The following is an 18,787-nucleotide window of genomic DNA, read 5'->3' as shown; positions in this document are numbered from 1 at the left end:
GTCTTTCTTGTTTCGGTGGGGATCCAACTGAAGACTTTTTTGAGCATTCGTAAGAGTTGAAGCATGATGATGAGACGGCGTTGGCTTGTCTGGTCATCGAGAGGGAGGAGTCCAGGATGAAGCCCAGGTTGCTTGCGTGATCTGTAGGTATGGGTGCGGTTCCCAGGGCCGGTGGCCACCAAGAGTCGTCCCAGGCAGAGGGGAAAGAGCCTAAGATGAGGACTTCCGTTTTGTCCGAGTTTAGTTTTAAACGGCTGTTCTTCATCCACTCGGCTACTTCTTTCATCCCTTCGTAGAGGTTGGTTTTGGCGGTGTCTGGGTCTTTGGTGAGGGATAGGATCAGCTGGTTGTCGTCTGCGTAGGAGATAATGTTGAGGTTGTGTTGGCAAGCAATGGATGCGAGGGGACTCATATATACGTTGAAGAGGGTGGGGCTGAGTGAAGATCCTTGGGGTACGCCGTAGATGACATCGGTGGCTTCTGATTTATAAGGGGGGAGACGGACTCTCTGGGTTCTTCCGGCGAGGAACGAGATGATCCAGTCCAGTGGTTTTCCTTGTATTCCAACGTTGCTGAGGCGTTGAATGAGGGTGCTGTGACAAACTGTGTCGAAGGCTGCAGAGAGGTCAAGTAGGATGAGGGCGGCTGTTTCTCCATTGTCCAGTAGGGTGCGAATGTCGTCTGTTGCTGCGATGAGGGTGGTTTCGGTGCTGTGTTTGGCATGGAAGCCGGACTTTGATGGGTCGAGGGATTTGTTGGATTCAAGGAAGGCGGCGAGCTGACTGTTGACGGCTTTCTCAATGACTTTGGCAGGGAATGGAAGGAGCGAGATGGGGCGGTAGTTCTTAAGTTCAGTGGGGTCTGCTGTGGGTTTCTTCAGAAGGGCGCTGAGTTCGGCATGTTTCCAACTTTCCGGGAAGGTAGCGGAGTTGAAGGAGCAGTTGATGACATCGCGGAGATGGGGTGCGATGATCGAGTCAGCTTTGTTGAAAATGTGGTGGGGACATGGGTCGGTTGGCGATCCTGAGTGTATGGAGTTCATCAGGCGGATGGTGTCTTCGGTGGTGATTGGGTTCCAGGCGTAAAGGTTGTTAGAGTGCGGTTTTGGTTCGGGGGTGGGTGAAGTGGACTGGTCTTCGGGCTGGTATTTGAAGCTGTTATGTATGTCGGCGATTTTGTTGTGGAAGAATGAGGATAGGGAGTCGCAGAGGTCTTGAGAGGGAGTGATGTCGTTGGTGCCGGCGGTGGGGTTGGTAAATTCTTTGATGATGTTGAATAGTTCCTTGCTGTTTTGGGCGTTGTTGTCTAGTCGATCTTTAAATGCTGATTTCTTGGTGGATCGAATGAGTTGGTGGTGTTTGCGGGTGGCATTCTTGAAGGAGGTCAGGTTGTCAGTGGTTGGGTTTTTTCTCCAGGCTTTCTCAAGGGTACGATAGAGCTTCTTGGATTTCTTAAAGTCGTCATTGAACCAGGGAGCTTTTTTGCTACCTTGCTTGATTTGATGGTTTTTCAGGGGTGCAAGTTGGTCGTCGCTGTTGGTGATCCATTGTGTGATGTTGGTGGCTGCTTGGTTAGGGTCCGATGATTTGGCGAAGCGATGTGAGGAGCTGGTCGGTGGTGATTTCGTTCCAGTTTCTTCGGGGAATTGGTTGTGGCTGGTTGTGGGTCATGGTCTTTTTGTAGTTGAAGTGAACGCAGCTGTGGTCCGTCCAATGGAGATCTGTGGTGTGATCGAAGGAGATGTGCTTGCTGGAGGTGAAGATGGGGTCGAGCGTGTGTCCGGCAAGGTGGGTGGGGGTGTCAACAAGTTGTTTGAGTCCGAGATTGGCCAGGTTGTTCAGAAGGGTGGGTGTATTGCTGTCGTTTATCTTTTCCAGGTGGAAGTTGAGGTCTCCCAGTAGAATGTAGTTCTCGGAGGGGAGGGCATGTGGACTGATGAAGTCAGAGAGGTCTTCACAGAATTGTGAGCGGGGTCCTGGTGGTCTGTAGATTAGGGTGCCTCTGAGTGTGATCTTGGGGTCGGTGTAGATCTGGAAGTGAAGGTGTTCGGCGGTAGTGAGGATATCGCCGGTATTGGTCGGGATGTGGATGGTGTTTTTATGGACGATGGCGATGCCTCCTCCTATTTGGTTGGTTCGGTCCTTTCGGATGATCTTGTATCCTTCCGGGATGGCTATGGCGATGTCGGAAGTGATGGCGCATTCATCCATGTTTCTGTAAGGAAGGCGACGTGTGGTGATGTAGTGTCGAGTAGGTTCCAGAGTTCAATGACGTGTCTGTGGATCGAGCGGGTGTTGAGCAGGATGCACTTTAGGTGGTTGGTGTCAGAGCTCTGTTTGGAGTTTGTGGATTTGGTGTGGGTCCTGATGCAGTCAAACTGGCAGGATTGGCAGGTGAAGGGTCCATGGGTGTGTCCTGGCACGGCTTGGTAGCAGTTGGGTGGGCGGCCGGGGTTAAGGGCTGAGAGGGTTGCGGCGTCGTACGTAATGCGAGCGGAGAGGATTTTGCGGGGGCCAGGGGGTATGGCCCTGGGCACGGGCCAGGCGCGGACAGGCGTAGACGGGCTTACCTTTGGCGCACCTTCGGCGTGCATGGGGCGCGACCGCTGCACGCGGAGGCATCTGTCATATGTGGATAGTGTAAGGGATGGGGCGAGGGAGGAGCAGCTGGGAGGCAGGAGCGTGGTGGAGGGGACGGGCTCCGAGGCACAACAACAACAAAATGGCTGCAAAAGCGAAACCGGAACAGGTTGGGGCACAGACAGGGTTACGCTGTGGGCAGGGGCACTGGCACAATCAGGCTACACACTCTGAAGGCAAAGCGGGCTATTACCACAATTATAAAAATTATTACAGAGGCAATGCGATTTAAATGAGTCACAACAAAGCGAGCAGCACACGATTTAAAAGAAGCTGATCTAAGCGAGTAGTACAATGGCAGATGCAACTAGAGAGGCAATGCGAGCAGCGCAGGCAAGTCACTAAATTAACCTGAGCTGAACTCGCTGCTAACTATGGCACAGAGCAGACAGATGTAACTTAGTGTATTATATAAAGTATTATGCAGTGCCAAAATAGTAATCTAGCCGACACAACAAACAATAAATATCCCAAACCAGATTAGAAAAATAATTTAATATTTATTTAACCGAATTATAAAAATCTTATGCAGGAAACCTGAGATATTGAGAATTAAAAGTTTAAGTAGAAATAGCATCAAAAGCACAAAGCACCAATGACAGTCAATGGATGCCGTAGACCGGTAACTACACACAATTTGAGGCTGACTGCTGGTTGGATACAACAAGCATATTGGTCTCTGTGAAAGTTTGGAAGTCAAAAAGATTTTAAAAAATTCTAATAGACTTTGTTACTTTCCCGAAGAAACATGTTGATATTTCCTCAGTTCAACAACTACTGGAGTACCCTTCTAAAACTCTAAGGGTATCAGGCAGAGGCCAACAGCAAAGTCCAGTTCCCACTGGTCAGTTCTCTGGGTTGTGGGTCTATAGTGGGAGTGCTCTATGGCAATCACTAGTGTGATCCAATATCCAGCACTAAAATACAATTTGAAGCAGGATCTGTAAGCATTACAAATTAGGAGACAAAAGTCTGGTAGGACAAAGCCAGGGTCCTAGAGCACCCAGAGGGGGAATAGACAGCAGTTGTCACGGTGGCCTGTGTTCTTCCTTTCAAGTGCACCAAAGTATTACATGTGGCTTAAACAGACCAGTCAGGCCGGATTTGACACTGTGGTGTCAACAGGATTCCCACAGCCCTGACCCCGTAGATTCTGCAGAGTCTAGAGGAATTACCCCTGCTCATTTAGGTGAACCTATTGTCTTCCTTAGAGGCATTTCACATGTTAACACTTCATTTAAGGCTGAGGACAGGCTGGAAGTGGGCAGAATCTAATGCTAATTAGCCTGCTGAAAGTTTAGACAGGTAAAGGGTCAAGTTCTATTTGTTACTTTTCCTTAATAGTCATTAAAAATCCAACTTCACAATTGAATTGTATCTCTAATAACTATTAAAAAAAAGGGTGGTTTAATTATTTTTATAATGGGTACATTCCACAAGTTAGTATTGGTATTTTCATATAATAGCTAGGCCTGCCACAGTGAAAATAGCATTTTGAGCCATGTCACTGTAGGTATATGGTAATATTAATGTTCTAACTGTCCCACGTTTAAATATCATGCACTTCTCCTTGCGGTCTACAGGCCTCTATAGGGGTAACTTACTAATATTTAAATGGGAGACTTTTACCTGTCAAAAAGGGATATTTTGACAGGTTTTACACTGCAACAGTCATGCTACACAGGGTATGCCTAGAGCCATGTTTGCAGTGGCACTGTTGTCGATCTCACAATAGGTGCTGCAGTCTACAAGCAGCATTTAACTTCAAGCTCATGGGTGCATTGTATATACAGGCAAGTTAAAGGATCCACTCAGGAATACGCAATTGTAACCACGTGTAAAGGGGAAGCACAGGAGTTTTACTCCAGTTTGAAGGGATAAAGTGCACAGATTTCTACAGCTAGCAATGCTAGTGTCCAGAGAAAGGCAAAAAGTCGATGGTGACTATACAGAAAAGACAAGTGACCTACAGTCTTCATACATCAGCTCTCTCAAATATATTTTGGTGGGGCATTAGGTTGCTTTGTTAGAATTATTACTAATATGTAACAATTGTTTCAGTGGTACAGTTTGCATTCTCATTTAAAGAGCAACTCTGCAGCACAATTATGCTGTATGTCCATTTACTACATTGCTAGGCTAATATGCATCTCAATACTTATGGTGATGTTGATCCAAATACTGCAAACAAAGAGCGGAGATTGAGCACCTTAGCATACAAATGCCATAATATTACATTCAAATCGTATAAAAACCTAGAGTTTTTGCAAACCCTTTCCTAAATCACAAGCTAACAAGCCACCAGCTCAATGTGTCAGTCACATTGTTTCTGTGTGTTGTCTTGTCTAACATGTTTCTCAATTTATGTCGTAACAGTGCATGTTTATACAGCTACTCCTACTACACTGTAGGCTCACTCTGTGCTTCTGACCCCATTAAAACTCACAAGTGCTTTAAATTGGAGGAGGTGCAACATCTCAGCCTTCCGTGTTTGTGGTAGTGAATGCAGTCCACATTGTTTACGTTGAATGTTATCTGTCATTCATGTTCTTAAGTTTTCTTAAGCTTTCTTTCAACTAAAAAAAGATCAACATAAGCTCTTGCTCCATTGAACCTACTCATCTTGTAACCTAGGACTTATTGCACAATAATATGCAGCTGAAAACTCCAAAACTCTCTAAAGCAAGGGAAGTGGTGTTCAAGTGGAACAGTTTCCCTATTTAACATTAAACGTTTATAATCATACTAAGCAGTAGAGCTTGCAACACCAAGAACAACATTCTTTCCTAGCGTGTCATCTAATGCTTACCAGTGCCTTGAGTGGTTTTCATATTAATATGAGTGAATATTTTTCAAGTTCCTCCGGTGTCAAGGAAGACTCAGAAGGAAGTAGCTGTTGTAACTATAAAGGAGCAAATATATGAAGAAGAGTACCCTGACACAGAGCCAGTGTATGAAGAAGAAGTCGCCTACGCTGAAAGAGGAGTTGGCCTCAGAGAAGAAGTAGAATATGGTGAACAAGAGACATCTTATGAAGAACACGTTTATGGCCAGAGAGAAGAATTCTACGAAGAGCATGTATATGAGAAAAGGGAAGAATACTATGCAAAAGAAGTATATGGAGCCAGAGAAGCATTTTCTGAAGAGAAAGGTAGATTTTGGTCCTTTACTCGGCATATGGTCAGTGTTCTCTTGAATGTTTATCTAAACATTGGCAGAGAATATGCTAGCCTTTCTTTACTATGCATGAAACATACAACTTTACCTGTATAGTGCACCATTCACTCTTTACTATCTAAAACAACAGATATGACAGTACAGAAAGACAAATACATTAAGCAGCTGAATTTGTGTCTATGTGCCTTTCCCCATTCAGTCTTCCTTTACAATTCTTTGTTTAGTTTTACTTTTCATACTTGAAAAAATATTTAAAGTACGAATATTAGTTAGGTGTTTTTGTCTCAAATAAATTCTTTAGAATTATTATTTCCAGACAATTTGCAGTTCCGAAAATGGCTTGTTGATTTTCTGCTCTTCCACATTTTAACCAGAAATGTTTCCTAGAAGGCTTGTAACCAGAAGTTTGTGAGGAAACCGCTTTTCTGTCTCTGTACATTGTTTAGCAATTTTCTGTGCCCTTTTATATCTTTGTTTAGGCATAATAATAAACACAAATCTGATTTTTTTTAAGAGCCAATAATTTGATATTGAGTTTGTAACACTTCTTACATTACAAGTGTTCAGAAGCATTTCGAGATAAAGATTTGTTTTGGGGAACAGTTTAAAAAAAATATTGTTCTGTAAGAGGGAAGGCCAAAGTATCCACGTCCACAACAAAAGAGAGTTTTAATATGTCTAAAGTCACATATTTATAAAAAAAACTGTTAAAATGTACATGGATCCAAACATATGTAACTGCTGAAAACATCATACTTTAACTTGATTTTACCGTCCTACAACCAATCACAGTGCACTGTGGTTATCTGTTTTCTCTAAACTGGTATGTCATGATATTTCAGTTGATCTCTCACTTTTCAGAGCCCCTTGTTCTTGCCTTAGATAATATTAGAGAACGTAAAATGTTTTGTGATAGTTTTTCAAATATAGGGAGAATATTCTAGTGAAATACAAAATGCACACTACCACTGTTTTGGCATTTGAGTCCTCAGCATAGTAATTCTCACGTTCTGATTTAAGCTTATGAAGTCTCTGAGGAAGATGTGACTGAAGGGAGAGTACCACCCATAGAACCCACAAGAAGAGAGATTTCAGAAAAAGAAGGTGCGGCAAGTATGCCAGTTGGTGCAATTTGTGCTACTACAGTCAACTTTGTGTATGCTTCGCATGTGGGTGTATTCACATTTGTCCTTTGTCAACTGAAACTTGTGTGCTGAATGCCCAACTCTTTCTACTGTGTGACATGCTTTAACAGCATTATTAAGGCACTAGATGTCAACAGTGTTGGTTATTGGGCCTCTTCTGGGTAATCGGTCCATGGCAAAGACAACAGAGCATAGAGAGAGTTCAGTTGAATTGCTAGCACTATTGACTGACTCCAAGGACAGTAATGCCACTAACACCTGAATGTGCCAGTGCTGCCCAGCCCTCAAACTGTTCCCTTTACTAGTGAGCTATATGTTGCCATAGAACTTGGAATCAGTTGTTACAGGCTGTTTTCCAAGAAATTTCATTGATGCCACATGTGGTACTCTTGTTTTGTTACTTGTGTCATTACCCAGTATTTGTTAATTTGGGCATAGGTGCACTGCTTCTTTTTAATGATCATCTTCACAATCTTTAGTTGTTTAATGCTAATGTTTTCCACTTAACTACTTATATGTCAATTCTTTGGGGTCTCGTTTAGTCTGTCTAGTTACGGAGGAGTTGTAATTATCAATGGGCTTGTATGTTCATGAGCAATATTTATACTTTGGTCAATGTCTTTTATAACACTTTGTTATCAATTGCTTTGATAAGTAAAAGTCCATACTACTACTGTCTTTATTAATATCTTTATGTTATATGTAAAAGAGTGCTCCTGGGCAGTTTTGTCTATAGGCTTCACTCCAAAGCCTAGTTTAATAAATGATTCCCACTTCAATGTTCATGCCATAGACAGTGCTGCTCAGTTGTCAATGTCTAACATAACCTAAAGTAGTTCATGTTGTATTATAGAGCCTGCACTGCTTCATGGAGAATTACTTAATGTTTTATACACCATACCTTTCAAGTCTAATGTAAAATAAATGTTGTGTAAATGTCTTTTAAGTGCTTGCAGTTGCCAGGAGACCTGTAGATGAACAGTTTGATCGAACCTATGTCAGCCGAGAGGAAGAAGAGTTTATCTTGGCTCAAGGTATCTGTACCTTTTTTACATTCTTCCACTGGGCTTGAAATATTTATTTTCAGGAGTGTTTTGCCTCTTTTGCTCATTAACAGACACTCCAACCATGTTGTTGTGACTTTTGATATGCTAAGATGTTACCTTTACTATACTTGCAAGCCAGCGGCAATATCAACATGAAATGTATTATTTTTAAAGCCCACAAAGCTGAACGAAGGGGTTTGCCAAGAAAACCTGGCCCTACACTTGTGCAAGAGGAAGTAACAGAAAGGAGAGGTACCTATGTCTTTTTATGTAAAAAATGCAGTCTTCAAAATGTTGGTCATTGTATGTATGTTCCTTGCCTACATAAAGGCCACATATATGTGCCTTATGCTACACAGTAGTTATGTGAACATGTAAGATTCTGTTTGTGAGTCCATTGATGTGTGGTCTTATATTTTGCTATTCACAAGTTTGTGGTTATGGAATAGCTTCTTATTAAATGTTACATTTGTCGTGTTTGTCCTATGAAGAATTTCATGTCAATGTTTTCATAGTTCCAAACAATGATTGATTTTACTGTTGGAACTTCTTCAGTTTTCTTTCAAAAGCTTATCACTTTGAATGCACGTGTCTGCCCTTTTTTTATGTATGTGTGTTACATTGACTTCTCTATATTAGCTTTAATGTCCTTCAGGCTCAACATTGTTGGACCTGTCCAGTCACTTCCTTTTTATTTGCATACACTTGGATACACTTCAAGTGTATTATAGTATGACATAATTTGAGCATGTTGCTCTTCTTATATATTGAAAAAATAAACTCCTTAAATGTTTCTGAAAAGGAACTATTTACATGCATTTCTATAACAAGGTTTTAAGAGTACTCATATATAAACATATATATATATTCCTAACAGTGTTTTACAACAGCATGTACATTTGCTAACAGACACTGGCAAAAGGCACTGGTCTATAATTGAAAGTAATCTCACTTTGGTATGACTGCCTGCAAATTGAGGTGGTTTCTGCCTACTTTGCACATTTTCTAGGGGTAGGTTATTGGGCACCTTTTCAATTATTACAGTAGTGATTGTGTTTGAAGGCCTTCTTTATTTATAGTTTCAAGCATCCATAATGCCATGAATGAGCATTCAAAATATTTATACTATTTTCAAAGTACAAGATGTCCGACAGTGGGGTGTGTCAGAAGAAAAGGTGGCCATTTCAGTTGGCAGAAAAGAGGTCACAACTGATAGAGGTAGGAATACAATTACTAAAACATATTTTAGACAATGTAAAAATGTACATGTTTTCAGTGTGTTCCTGTGTGTGTTTGTATGTGTGTATACACACATATATATATTCAAATATCTTCATATATCTGTATCTATGTCTCTCTTTATATATATCAATATATGTCTATATATATGTCTATATATATATACATATATACATATATATATATATATATAAGTATATATATAGTGTCAACATTGTGATCCTTTGATCCTTTGATCCTGCGCGCTCGATAACGGGTGCTCTGCGTTGGGGCTAGACCATGGCCCAATTTAGTCAATTTTATCACAAAGGACGCAGCACTCAAGACTTGGATTTTTAGCTTGGTTTAATGAATATTAAGCACTCAGACCAACGCGTTTCAGCCCTCCCACGGCTTTGTCCATATAGACAGACAAATATATATATATATATATATATACATATATATATATATATATATATATATATATATATATATATATGTATGTATATATATATATATATATATGTATGTGTATTATACACACATATATTTAGCACTTCATAAAATACAACAGAGACATCACTCAAGGTGTGTGACAGGCGCTCTCCATCTCCTTAAGGGTCAACTATCTAACTGATTTCATGTCAACTGTACTTCTCCATACATGGTTGGTGACTCTTGCTATTCTTCTGTCATAAACAAAACATATTCAAATTTCCAAAGTGAGGACCAACACCTCAGTGTGAAGATAAGGGAGTCATACAGACACATTGAAATTCAGAATCTCATCCAATAATGTTTTGGGAAATCATGGCAACAGAATGATCTCTACAGCCTTGCGGTAATTTAAGATCCCTCCGATAGGGTGAAGAAAGCAGGTAAACATTAATCCATCTACTGCTGCTGCTTTACACTGTAATGGTCAAAGCGCAAATTAAACACATTTTCCTATATTATAAAATGAAACTATTGCTACACCGTAAGAGAGCATGATGAACTATCAAAATATCAAAACAAATATGCAAGTAGTTAATCTAGTTAGTCTGATGATTACTACTTTAACAGATGTGCTCAAAACATTGGAAAACATCTGATTTCCTAATAGCCTCAATGTAAGATCTTGAACTAGAGAATTATGCTGATCGAAAGCTGGTTCATCATCCATGCAAATTTGTCTGGTAAGGTAAACCTTTTGTTTAACTCCCCATTGCATTCTATAACTGAACCTTGAATACAGGTCCACAATGTCTGTTGAAAACACTCTACTGAGTGACTTGCTTCTTTGGTGTTGAAGTGTCATGCTGTCAATGCTTAGTGAGAAAGAAAGATTTTTCCTGTCCTTAGTTCTTTTCTGACCTATTTGGAAGCCAATAGAGGAATACCCAAAGAGACATTCTTCTGCAGTTCAACTAAAAGCAAAAGAGGAAACAGTGGATAAATACAAGCAGAAAAGCGGTCAATAGCATTCCATCTTTCCAACAGAAGAGAACATACTTATGTCTGATAAAGCATCCACTATGGGATGCCCATGTCAGCTAGTTATGTTTTCCGGTGGACAGCAAGAAATGATGACTGCCCAATACAAATAAATTGGGAGCCCTGATCATTTATTTGACATGCTCTGAACCTGACTGGCTTTCCTAGAATGGATAACCTGTCTCACAAATACATTAACCCAGCCACAAATAGTCACTCAAATCATACAAATGTTTCTGTGTGCTCCTTGTTCTTTCTGGCATTTACCTGTGTCTTGCCAGTCATGTTGTTTCTGTCACTGGGTTTGTAAGCATTCATTCTACAAATCTAAGCCAAAATAGCAATTTTCTCATATCCATAATCAGAAAACCACATGTAATTTAAACTGCTATACACTGATGAAATTCCATTCACACCCACCCTATGACTACCTTGGTGACCTTCCAAACATGTTTCCTTACCCATAACATTGTGAAAGGAATATTGGTACTAGCAGAATAAAAGACCTATGCCCTGACCAATGTCTCTGCTCTGCCCAAAAACAATTACCAGAACATTACCAGAACATGCAGAGACTCCTAAATAGGCAGTCTTTGCTTCTTCACAGAATCAGACAATATATGGCACTCTCCTTTGTCCTCTGGACCTCAACATGGCAAACAATCTAGCTTTCTATCATTAAAGTGGCAATACCTCTCTTCTCACTATTATGTCATCACTCTCTAAGACAGGAAGTGCAGAAAGGTCATTTTTGTATGGTGTTTGGACAAAGTAGATCACATTTATAAATTCATGCATTCATTTTTTTCATTCAGTATTTGTTAATCCATGCACACATTTATAAATTGGTGGCATCTCAAAGCCACTGATTAAAATATTGAAATGTGTTTTAAATGTCATTACCCTGCAGCAGTGGTGTGTCTTAAACAAGTCTGTTGTAGACATTCCAATGATTGATTCACCTTAGACTTTCTAGATGTGTTCCTTGTTTTTTCCATATTTGAGGCAGACTTTTAGGTGGGCACTAAGTCCTTCAGGCATTTCTTATTAGTTCCAACAACACATAATGTATATTATACAACAATGATGAAAGCCAATTCGTGCAACAATGTATGCATAATCATGCACTTCACAAAACCACAGTCTCACTAACTCACCTTAAAACATTTCCTCTTAATCTCCCTAAAGTGTCTGAGTCAGCCAGGGGAGTTGCACCAGAAATGTGGGCCCACATTGATGTTCCTGCAGCAGAAGTTCCATATGCTGAAGGTATGACTGTTAAGAAAAACCTTTAAGCTGCCACAAGAATAAAGTATCCCCCAAATCATTGTACTTTCAAATTAATATGATGGAAATCTACAAACTACAGCCACTTTTTAAATATATTTGCCACTGATATTGCTTTTGCACTCATGGGGTAACAAAAGTATTAGTAAACTCCATGAAGAATATTCCTGTACAGCTAATGCAAGTTAACTCATGGATAACATTAACAGACCTATTGAGTTCTTGATGTCAAACATATTTTTGTGGGAAACCTTACTTCATCTACAATACTTATTTTATATCTGTAAATAATGTAAGCAATTTAAACCATATATGGTCTTAAAAGAAAAATGTGAACTGTAACACATTTTATTCTTTTTTTACAATTTCTTGTCTGTATACTGTCTTGGAGTTCATGAACATATAAAGGAGGGTATTTTTTATATCTTTTTAAGTTCCTGGTGGGCCCAGGAGAACTGCTGGGGAAGAGAGAATTTCTGTTGACATCCTTAAAAAAGAGGAGGCTCCACCAGCAAAAGGTATTCTTGTAGTTTATTTATGTTGGAAGGTGCTTTGATTCCTGTTGTTTTTAAATATACATGTTCAAAATATGTTCTTGACAAATGTATGGAGTTTTATTTCACTCTCACTTGCATGCCTGTTTACGCTTGCATGCTTTACAATATTGGATGTTCTTATATGTATACTCCTGTTGTTCATTGTTCCAAAGTATACGCTGTCTTTAAAGTGCCGTGGGTGCCAAAGACAGCAGTTCTATAAGAAAAGGTGCCTACTGTTGTTTCTAAAAAGGAAGTGGCACCATCAGCTAGCTTGTTCTAATATCTTGAGGCCATGATTGTTTTCGATAGTCTTAAATATGGCTTCTTTCTTTTTTTGTTTTATGTTTGTGTTTCTCATTTTTGAGTGCTCATTTTAAACGTCGAATTGCATGCAACTTATAATCTTTGGTGAAGTGCGAATGCTTATTTTAAAATATTGCTATCTTCATGCCTCGTTCATTGAAGGATCACACATAATAAAATTTAATTCTGGTAATGGTATCTTTAAAGTGACTGCCGTTCCCAAAAAACCTGCCCCAGAAGACAAGGTGCTGGTTTCCAGAAGGGAGGAAGGCACGCCTGCAAAAGGTACACTTGAAACAGCTCTGACTTACACAGCTTCTGCCTTTACTTTTCGTGCACATATACCATTTCGAATGAAGCATATCTGTTTGCTCTTTGTATTTTATTGTTCATTTATGTTGTTTCTTTTTTAGCCTTGAGCTTGTAATGTTAAAACTGTGCATTTAAATGATTGTCAAGATGTTAATATTTTAGACTATTGATGTTCTTTTCTGATAATTAACATTAGATCAATTAAGATGTCTAAATGTTAACACTGTACACCTAAGTAATATCTTTTAACTGCCAGCAATGACTAAGGAAGCTATACCTGAAGAAGGAGTATGTTCCTTCCTTAAAGGTATAATGATTTATTTGTTACTTAAATGTGTTGCATGTAGTCTGTGCAGTTTTCAAGTTGTTTATAATAAGCTTTTTTAATGGTACCATTTAGTATTTTAGTGTTTATGTATGTAATGTTTCAGTTATGTTGTCCTTTTGTAATATTCTTTTCGGCTTCAATATAAAAAAATATAAAGAACGACTCATGTTTCCCAAAAGAAATTGTATTTATGTTTGCCATATATTAAAAATCCCTATGATTGTCATGCTTTTGGATTTCTCCTAAAGGCACCACAGGCATATTAACAACAAAAAACGTGAGCCTTAGTCCAATACTTATTCTTAAATCTATATATATTCTTATAGTAATACAGCATAGCAACAACATCATAGTAAGATAGAATGATCGAATGCAATCATATGGTGCCTCTGAGAAATACAGATATAAACAGTTCAAGGGACTCAGGATATTCAAATACATTAGTACACTACAATGAAAGTAGAAATAAATGTAGTCATTAGATAGAAAATACCTTAATGCATACTAGTGTTACATTGGACAGATTCAAGAAAGAACTGTTCTATTTCTCACTTACATAACAGAAAACTCAAAGCCTGCCCATTTCTCTGCCACAAATATAATTAGAGCTACCTAACCTCAAACAGCACATAAGCTGTCACACAATTTTCAGCTGCTGTAATGCAGGGGATGGGTGCCCAGGCTATTTGCTGGGGAGCCCAATCAGCAAGATCTCTAGTACGGACTTAATAAATGATTTGAACATATTTAAAATGCTTGAATAAAGGATACTAAACATCAACATCAGCTGCTTGAGGGTACCAAATCCTGAAGCGAGGGCTCACTCACAGACTTGAAAGAAGCACTTAAAATGAAGACAAGCAAACAGTGTAGTATTGTTCCTTTTGTGGCAAAGGACTAATAAATAGGCCCACATTTCCCAAGTTCGAACAAAACTCAACTTCTATTGCACTGGAAAGAACAATCTGTCCACCATCGCCACAATCTCCTTAGGAACAGTGTGGTACTACGTGCTGATTGGACTCAAAAGAGATGAGTAGAAGCAAGGAAACCTATGCAATGAAGCTGATTATCCAGCAGAACAGAACAGACTGTTTTATTGTAACCCAGTGATTCAAAAACCATAAACTGTACACAACAAAAATATTAATTATGGGGAGAAGGTAGAAAAATTTGATTAATTAATTTTATTTATTTGTTTACTGAGTTTTATATAGCGCTGGCTAGACCCGGAGGTACCAGAGCACTTTACAAGTTAACAAGTCCATTTATCATCTGCTCAACGCGTAATGGCAATCTGACCACTTGGCTCACTAGTTCCACAAGCCAACCTAAAATTTAGACCTACCCCCACCAATACATAGGAATGTGTAGTTAGCATATAAATCACATGGAGATATGTGTGCCATACATTCTGCCACTCTCTCATACTCAAATGTCTAACTTGCTGACCCAGATAGCCCAAGACAATTTAGGAAATGCATTAATTGCCCCTACCTATGAACATATTTTCCTAAGGATTCTCCCCAACATATTGCAAGGAGACCAAGTGATTGCCATGAGTCAGGAACAATGACACTTGTAAGAATGACCAAAGCGTGCCATGTCCTCACCTTAGTGGCAGGAAGCTAGGAGCCCGATTTACCATGGAATTTTCAAATCTGAAGCCTGTCTTAAGTCAGAGTTGATTGTCCTGAATTCATCAGGTGTTTTCTTGTTGTAAGATTGTCTAAAGTGAAAATAAAATCTTTGTAAATCTTGCTCATCTTTTGTGGTTTAAGGCAGTTTTAAGACTAAAGTTTGAACTCTTAAGTTAATCTTTCATGTCGTTATCAGCAGGGCATCTGTTTATGTTTTCTTTATTTAATTGACTTAGTACCTTCTTTTTTGCATTCTGTTCAAATGTTTGATCATTGGTGCCTGTGTTTGTTGGAAAAATTCAGTCTCTACAGCTTTGAGGGAAGTTTTAATACAGCAATCCTGTCAGTTTCATGTCCCTACTTCTCAATGTACCTGTCTGTTTTACATTTGTTTTGCAGTTTTTTGTGTTTTGTACATGAAGCAGCCTTTGTGCTGTGCTTCTCTATGGGATTCTTACTAGTTGCTAATAGGAATGGCACAGTTTTACTACTCTTATTTAAAAATGCAAACCTTTTGTGAACTTTCACTTGGTATCTTTAAAGTGCCTGAGGCGCCCAGGAAACTTGTCACTGAAGAACAAGTGCCTCGTGTTGTTCCCAAAAGAGAAGAAGCTCTGCCGACAAAAGGTACTTAGAATTCTTTCAATGCCTAATCTTTCTATATTTTGTTTGTCTGTGATATCGCTTTCAATTGCTTATACATATATTTGTGTACTATTTGTCTGTTTCATCTTTTCATTTGGAGTTTCTGATATAACACTGGTTACTGTTGGAGAAGGTTTATTTGCCAACTAACACCTCCAAGTCACTTCACAACAATGCCATCATTCTGTCCCCAATATTGTAAGGCAGACGCCCGAGCATACCATTATAGATAAAACATGGGGTCAACAGGAAAAGGCGAGGATAGGGAAATACCAAGAGGGATGGGAATGAGAATAAGTATATTGCCATGTAATGTTAAAACAAAAAGTTAGATATATGTTAATAACATTTGCTAGAGGTAAAATATAGCACATGTTACCCTTTATAAAAAGAGGAATAAATTAATCATGAGATACAATACTTGACAGAAGAGCTCATAACAGATTAACATAAGTATGCAATATTTGATTGTGCAGTCATTGACTAAACATAATGTAGTGGCCAGATATCACATAGAGTAGGGCAAGGCACTGCTTAGTTCCCTTATTTCGTGACATAATCTTTGAACCATGCCGGTTTCATCCTGTTCCTATTTGGTTTCATGTTACCATCAACGTCATCATTGTCGCTGGTCCTAGCTTGTTTACCTGGCAAGTCAATCAATAAATAAAAGTGGCAGGGTACCTCAATACTCTATCCATGCTCCACATCTTACATCCAGCACTGCTTCATTTTTCTGCACCTGTGTTATGCTTTTGGCTCGGAATATCTACTGTCCTTGGGTTTCAGGATTCTGGGAGTTGTACTATTAGCTTGTCTCCTATCTTCCAAGTCTTCCTAATTGCTCTTTGTTTTATATTATAATATGCACTGTAGTTTTCTTGACGTAGTTTAATCCATTCTCCCAATTCGTCCCTTTGGACCCATATAAGATGTCCTACTCACAAAACAATTAAGCTTTAGTTTGGTTCTAGGTACTCTCCCTTTAAGTGACATGAACAGAAAGATTCCTGTGGCAGTATTGGGAGTCAAATGGTGAGACCATAGTATGTCACATAATAATTTGATGCACCTGGAATTCTGGCTAGTTGTACATTCTCTTTAATCATCCTATTGGCTTGCTCTACCAAACCATTGGCTCTTGGACAGTCTAGAGCTGTGATTAAATGGGTTATAGACAAGTTACTTAGGAAATCCCTCATCTCCTCAGAGTTACACTTCACCAAATTATCTGATATTAATTTGTTGGAAATGCCTTTCGTACAAAATGTGTCCATGAGAAATTCTATAATTACTTTGGTGGTTATGGATTGTAATACCCTGGTCACTATCCAATGAGAATGATAATCCATCAACACAATCATTACTCCCCAGACCATGTCATGTATTTAAGGGGTCCAATTATGTTTACAGCTAACTTGTCCCATGGTTTACCTGGTATTTCTACAGGGGACATTTGGATTTTCCAAGCACTTTTAGATTTGTCACTTTAAGCACATGTTATACAGTTCTTCACCATGTTTTCCACAAGGATGTCCATGCTTGATAACCAATAATGGACTCTAGCCATGCTTTTAGTTAGACTCCTTCCTAGGTGTCCGTCATGTGCTAAATCATCAAATTCTATCCCACAACTTCCTAGGTGGTAATAATTTGTCTCCTCTTTTGAGTTCCCTTGATATTTAGTTCTTGCCTGACTCCCCAAAAAGTTGGCAAATCTTCTGGTAGACCGTATTGTTTGCTAGGCCACCCTTAAACACTCTTGTCTATACGTATGGACTGAACTGTACTAGTTATGTTTACATCTGGATGCACTGGCACTTTAAACTTGGCATACTGACTTTGTAGCAGCTGTACATGGTGCACTGATCAAAAGATGGATTAATTTCATGTGGGTTTTAATGTAATGTCTCAATTTAATTGAGAACTGGTTATGTCTATGCTCCAGCATTTTAAAATATAGCACATAGATCTTGTAGCAAATGCATTAGGTGCATCAATCAAAAGATGGATGATTTTTCTGTGGTTTTTAATGCAATGTCTCAATTGTGAGTTTTAATTAACTGAACAATAAACTAATCTAAACCTAATCACTCTTGTCTCTTACCCTGGATAGGATATCATCCTCCTCCTCAGTCCCTGACTCCCATTCTTCTTTACAGATGTCCACTAAGGCTACCTCCAATACTGGTCCCACTTGACCAATTTCCTATGGGTATTTTTGAGAGGCAATCTGCTTCTAGGTTTCTAACCCCAGACAGGGGCGGCCTTAGGCATGTGCAAGCTGTGCACCTGCAAAGGGCCACCAAACCCCAGGGGCCACCACACCAATATATATCCTTAATATAATAATCCTCTGAGGGTGGATACATATTTGCATGGTGGCCCCTGGCAGGGATTTGGCGGCCTCCGGCTCTGTTCCACTTCCAAACACCCTGACCCCCCCCCCCCCCCCCCCTCTTCACTGGTCTCCGCGCTCCGCCCCGCCCGGACCCCCTCTTCCGGGGCCCCCTACCTACGCTCCCTGCCCAGGGCCACCATGAGCCTAGAACCGCCCCTGCCCCAGAAATATATTACATTCTATAATTATACCCCTCAAGTCCTAACACTCATTTAGAAATCCGTTGTGTAGTGTTTTCTATGCCTTTGGTGAAGAAAATTAGATTCAGGGGTTTATGGTCAGTACGCGAAGTAAACAGTAGACCCCACAGGATGTTATGCAAATGCTACAACTTGTTTATTGTTATCCATGACTTGAGTTAGAATGGCCCCTAACCTTTTGCTACTTGTGTCAGTTGTTGGAATGGGTGGTGTTGTGCCTCACATCAAAATTTCCAAGGGTAGGAGCAGAAATGATTGCTTGTTTAATGTTTTAAATGTGTCTTACAACTGTTGAATCCATACAAAAGGAACTCCTTTTTTCAGCAATTCCCTAATTGGTGCAACTCTCTCTGCAAAGTTTTTTTATAAAAGTAGGCATGTATTCAACAAGTCCTAAAAATTACCGGAGTTCATCATTATTGGAAGGT

The 18,787-nt window shown here is 39.6% G+C and overlaps 1 protein-coding gene across 1 annotated transcript in view; it reads left to right on the top strand.

Annotated features, from left to right (window-relative positions):
• Positions 1–18,787, top strand: part of TTN (titin) — a 380,526-nt gene that overhangs the window by 157,623 nt on the left and 204,116 nt on the right. The window contains exons 108-116 of the mRNA XM_086956205.1: positions 5,497–5,790; positions 6,837–6,920; positions 7,909–7,995; positions 8,182–8,259; positions 9,145–9,225; positions 11,893–11,973; positions 12,426–12,509; positions 13,041–13,118; positions 15,657–15,740. Coding sequence (XP_086812331.1) covers positions 5,497–5,790; positions 6,837–6,920; positions 7,909–7,995; positions 8,182–8,259; positions 9,145–9,225; positions 11,893–11,973; positions 12,426–12,509; positions 13,041–13,118; positions 15,657–15,740 — 951 coding nt within the window. The remainder of the gene's footprint in view (positions 1–5,496; positions 5,791–6,836; positions 6,921–7,908; positions 7,996–8,181; positions 8,260–9,144; positions 9,226–11,892; positions 11,974–12,425; positions 12,510–13,040; positions 13,119–15,656; positions 15,741–18,787) is intronic.

The sequence above is a fragment of the Lissotriton vulgaris genome, chromosome 2_1 (assembly GCF_964263255.1).
Source record: "Lissotriton vulgaris chromosome 2_1, aLisVul1.2, whole genome shotgun sequence".
NCBI classification, from domain to species: domain Eukaryota; kingdom Metazoa; phylum Chordata; class Amphibia; order Caudata; family Salamandridae; genus Lissotriton; species Lissotriton vulgaris.
The sequence above is the reverse complement of the archived record's forward strand: the minus strand, read 5'-3'. Positions and strand labels throughout refer to the sequence as shown.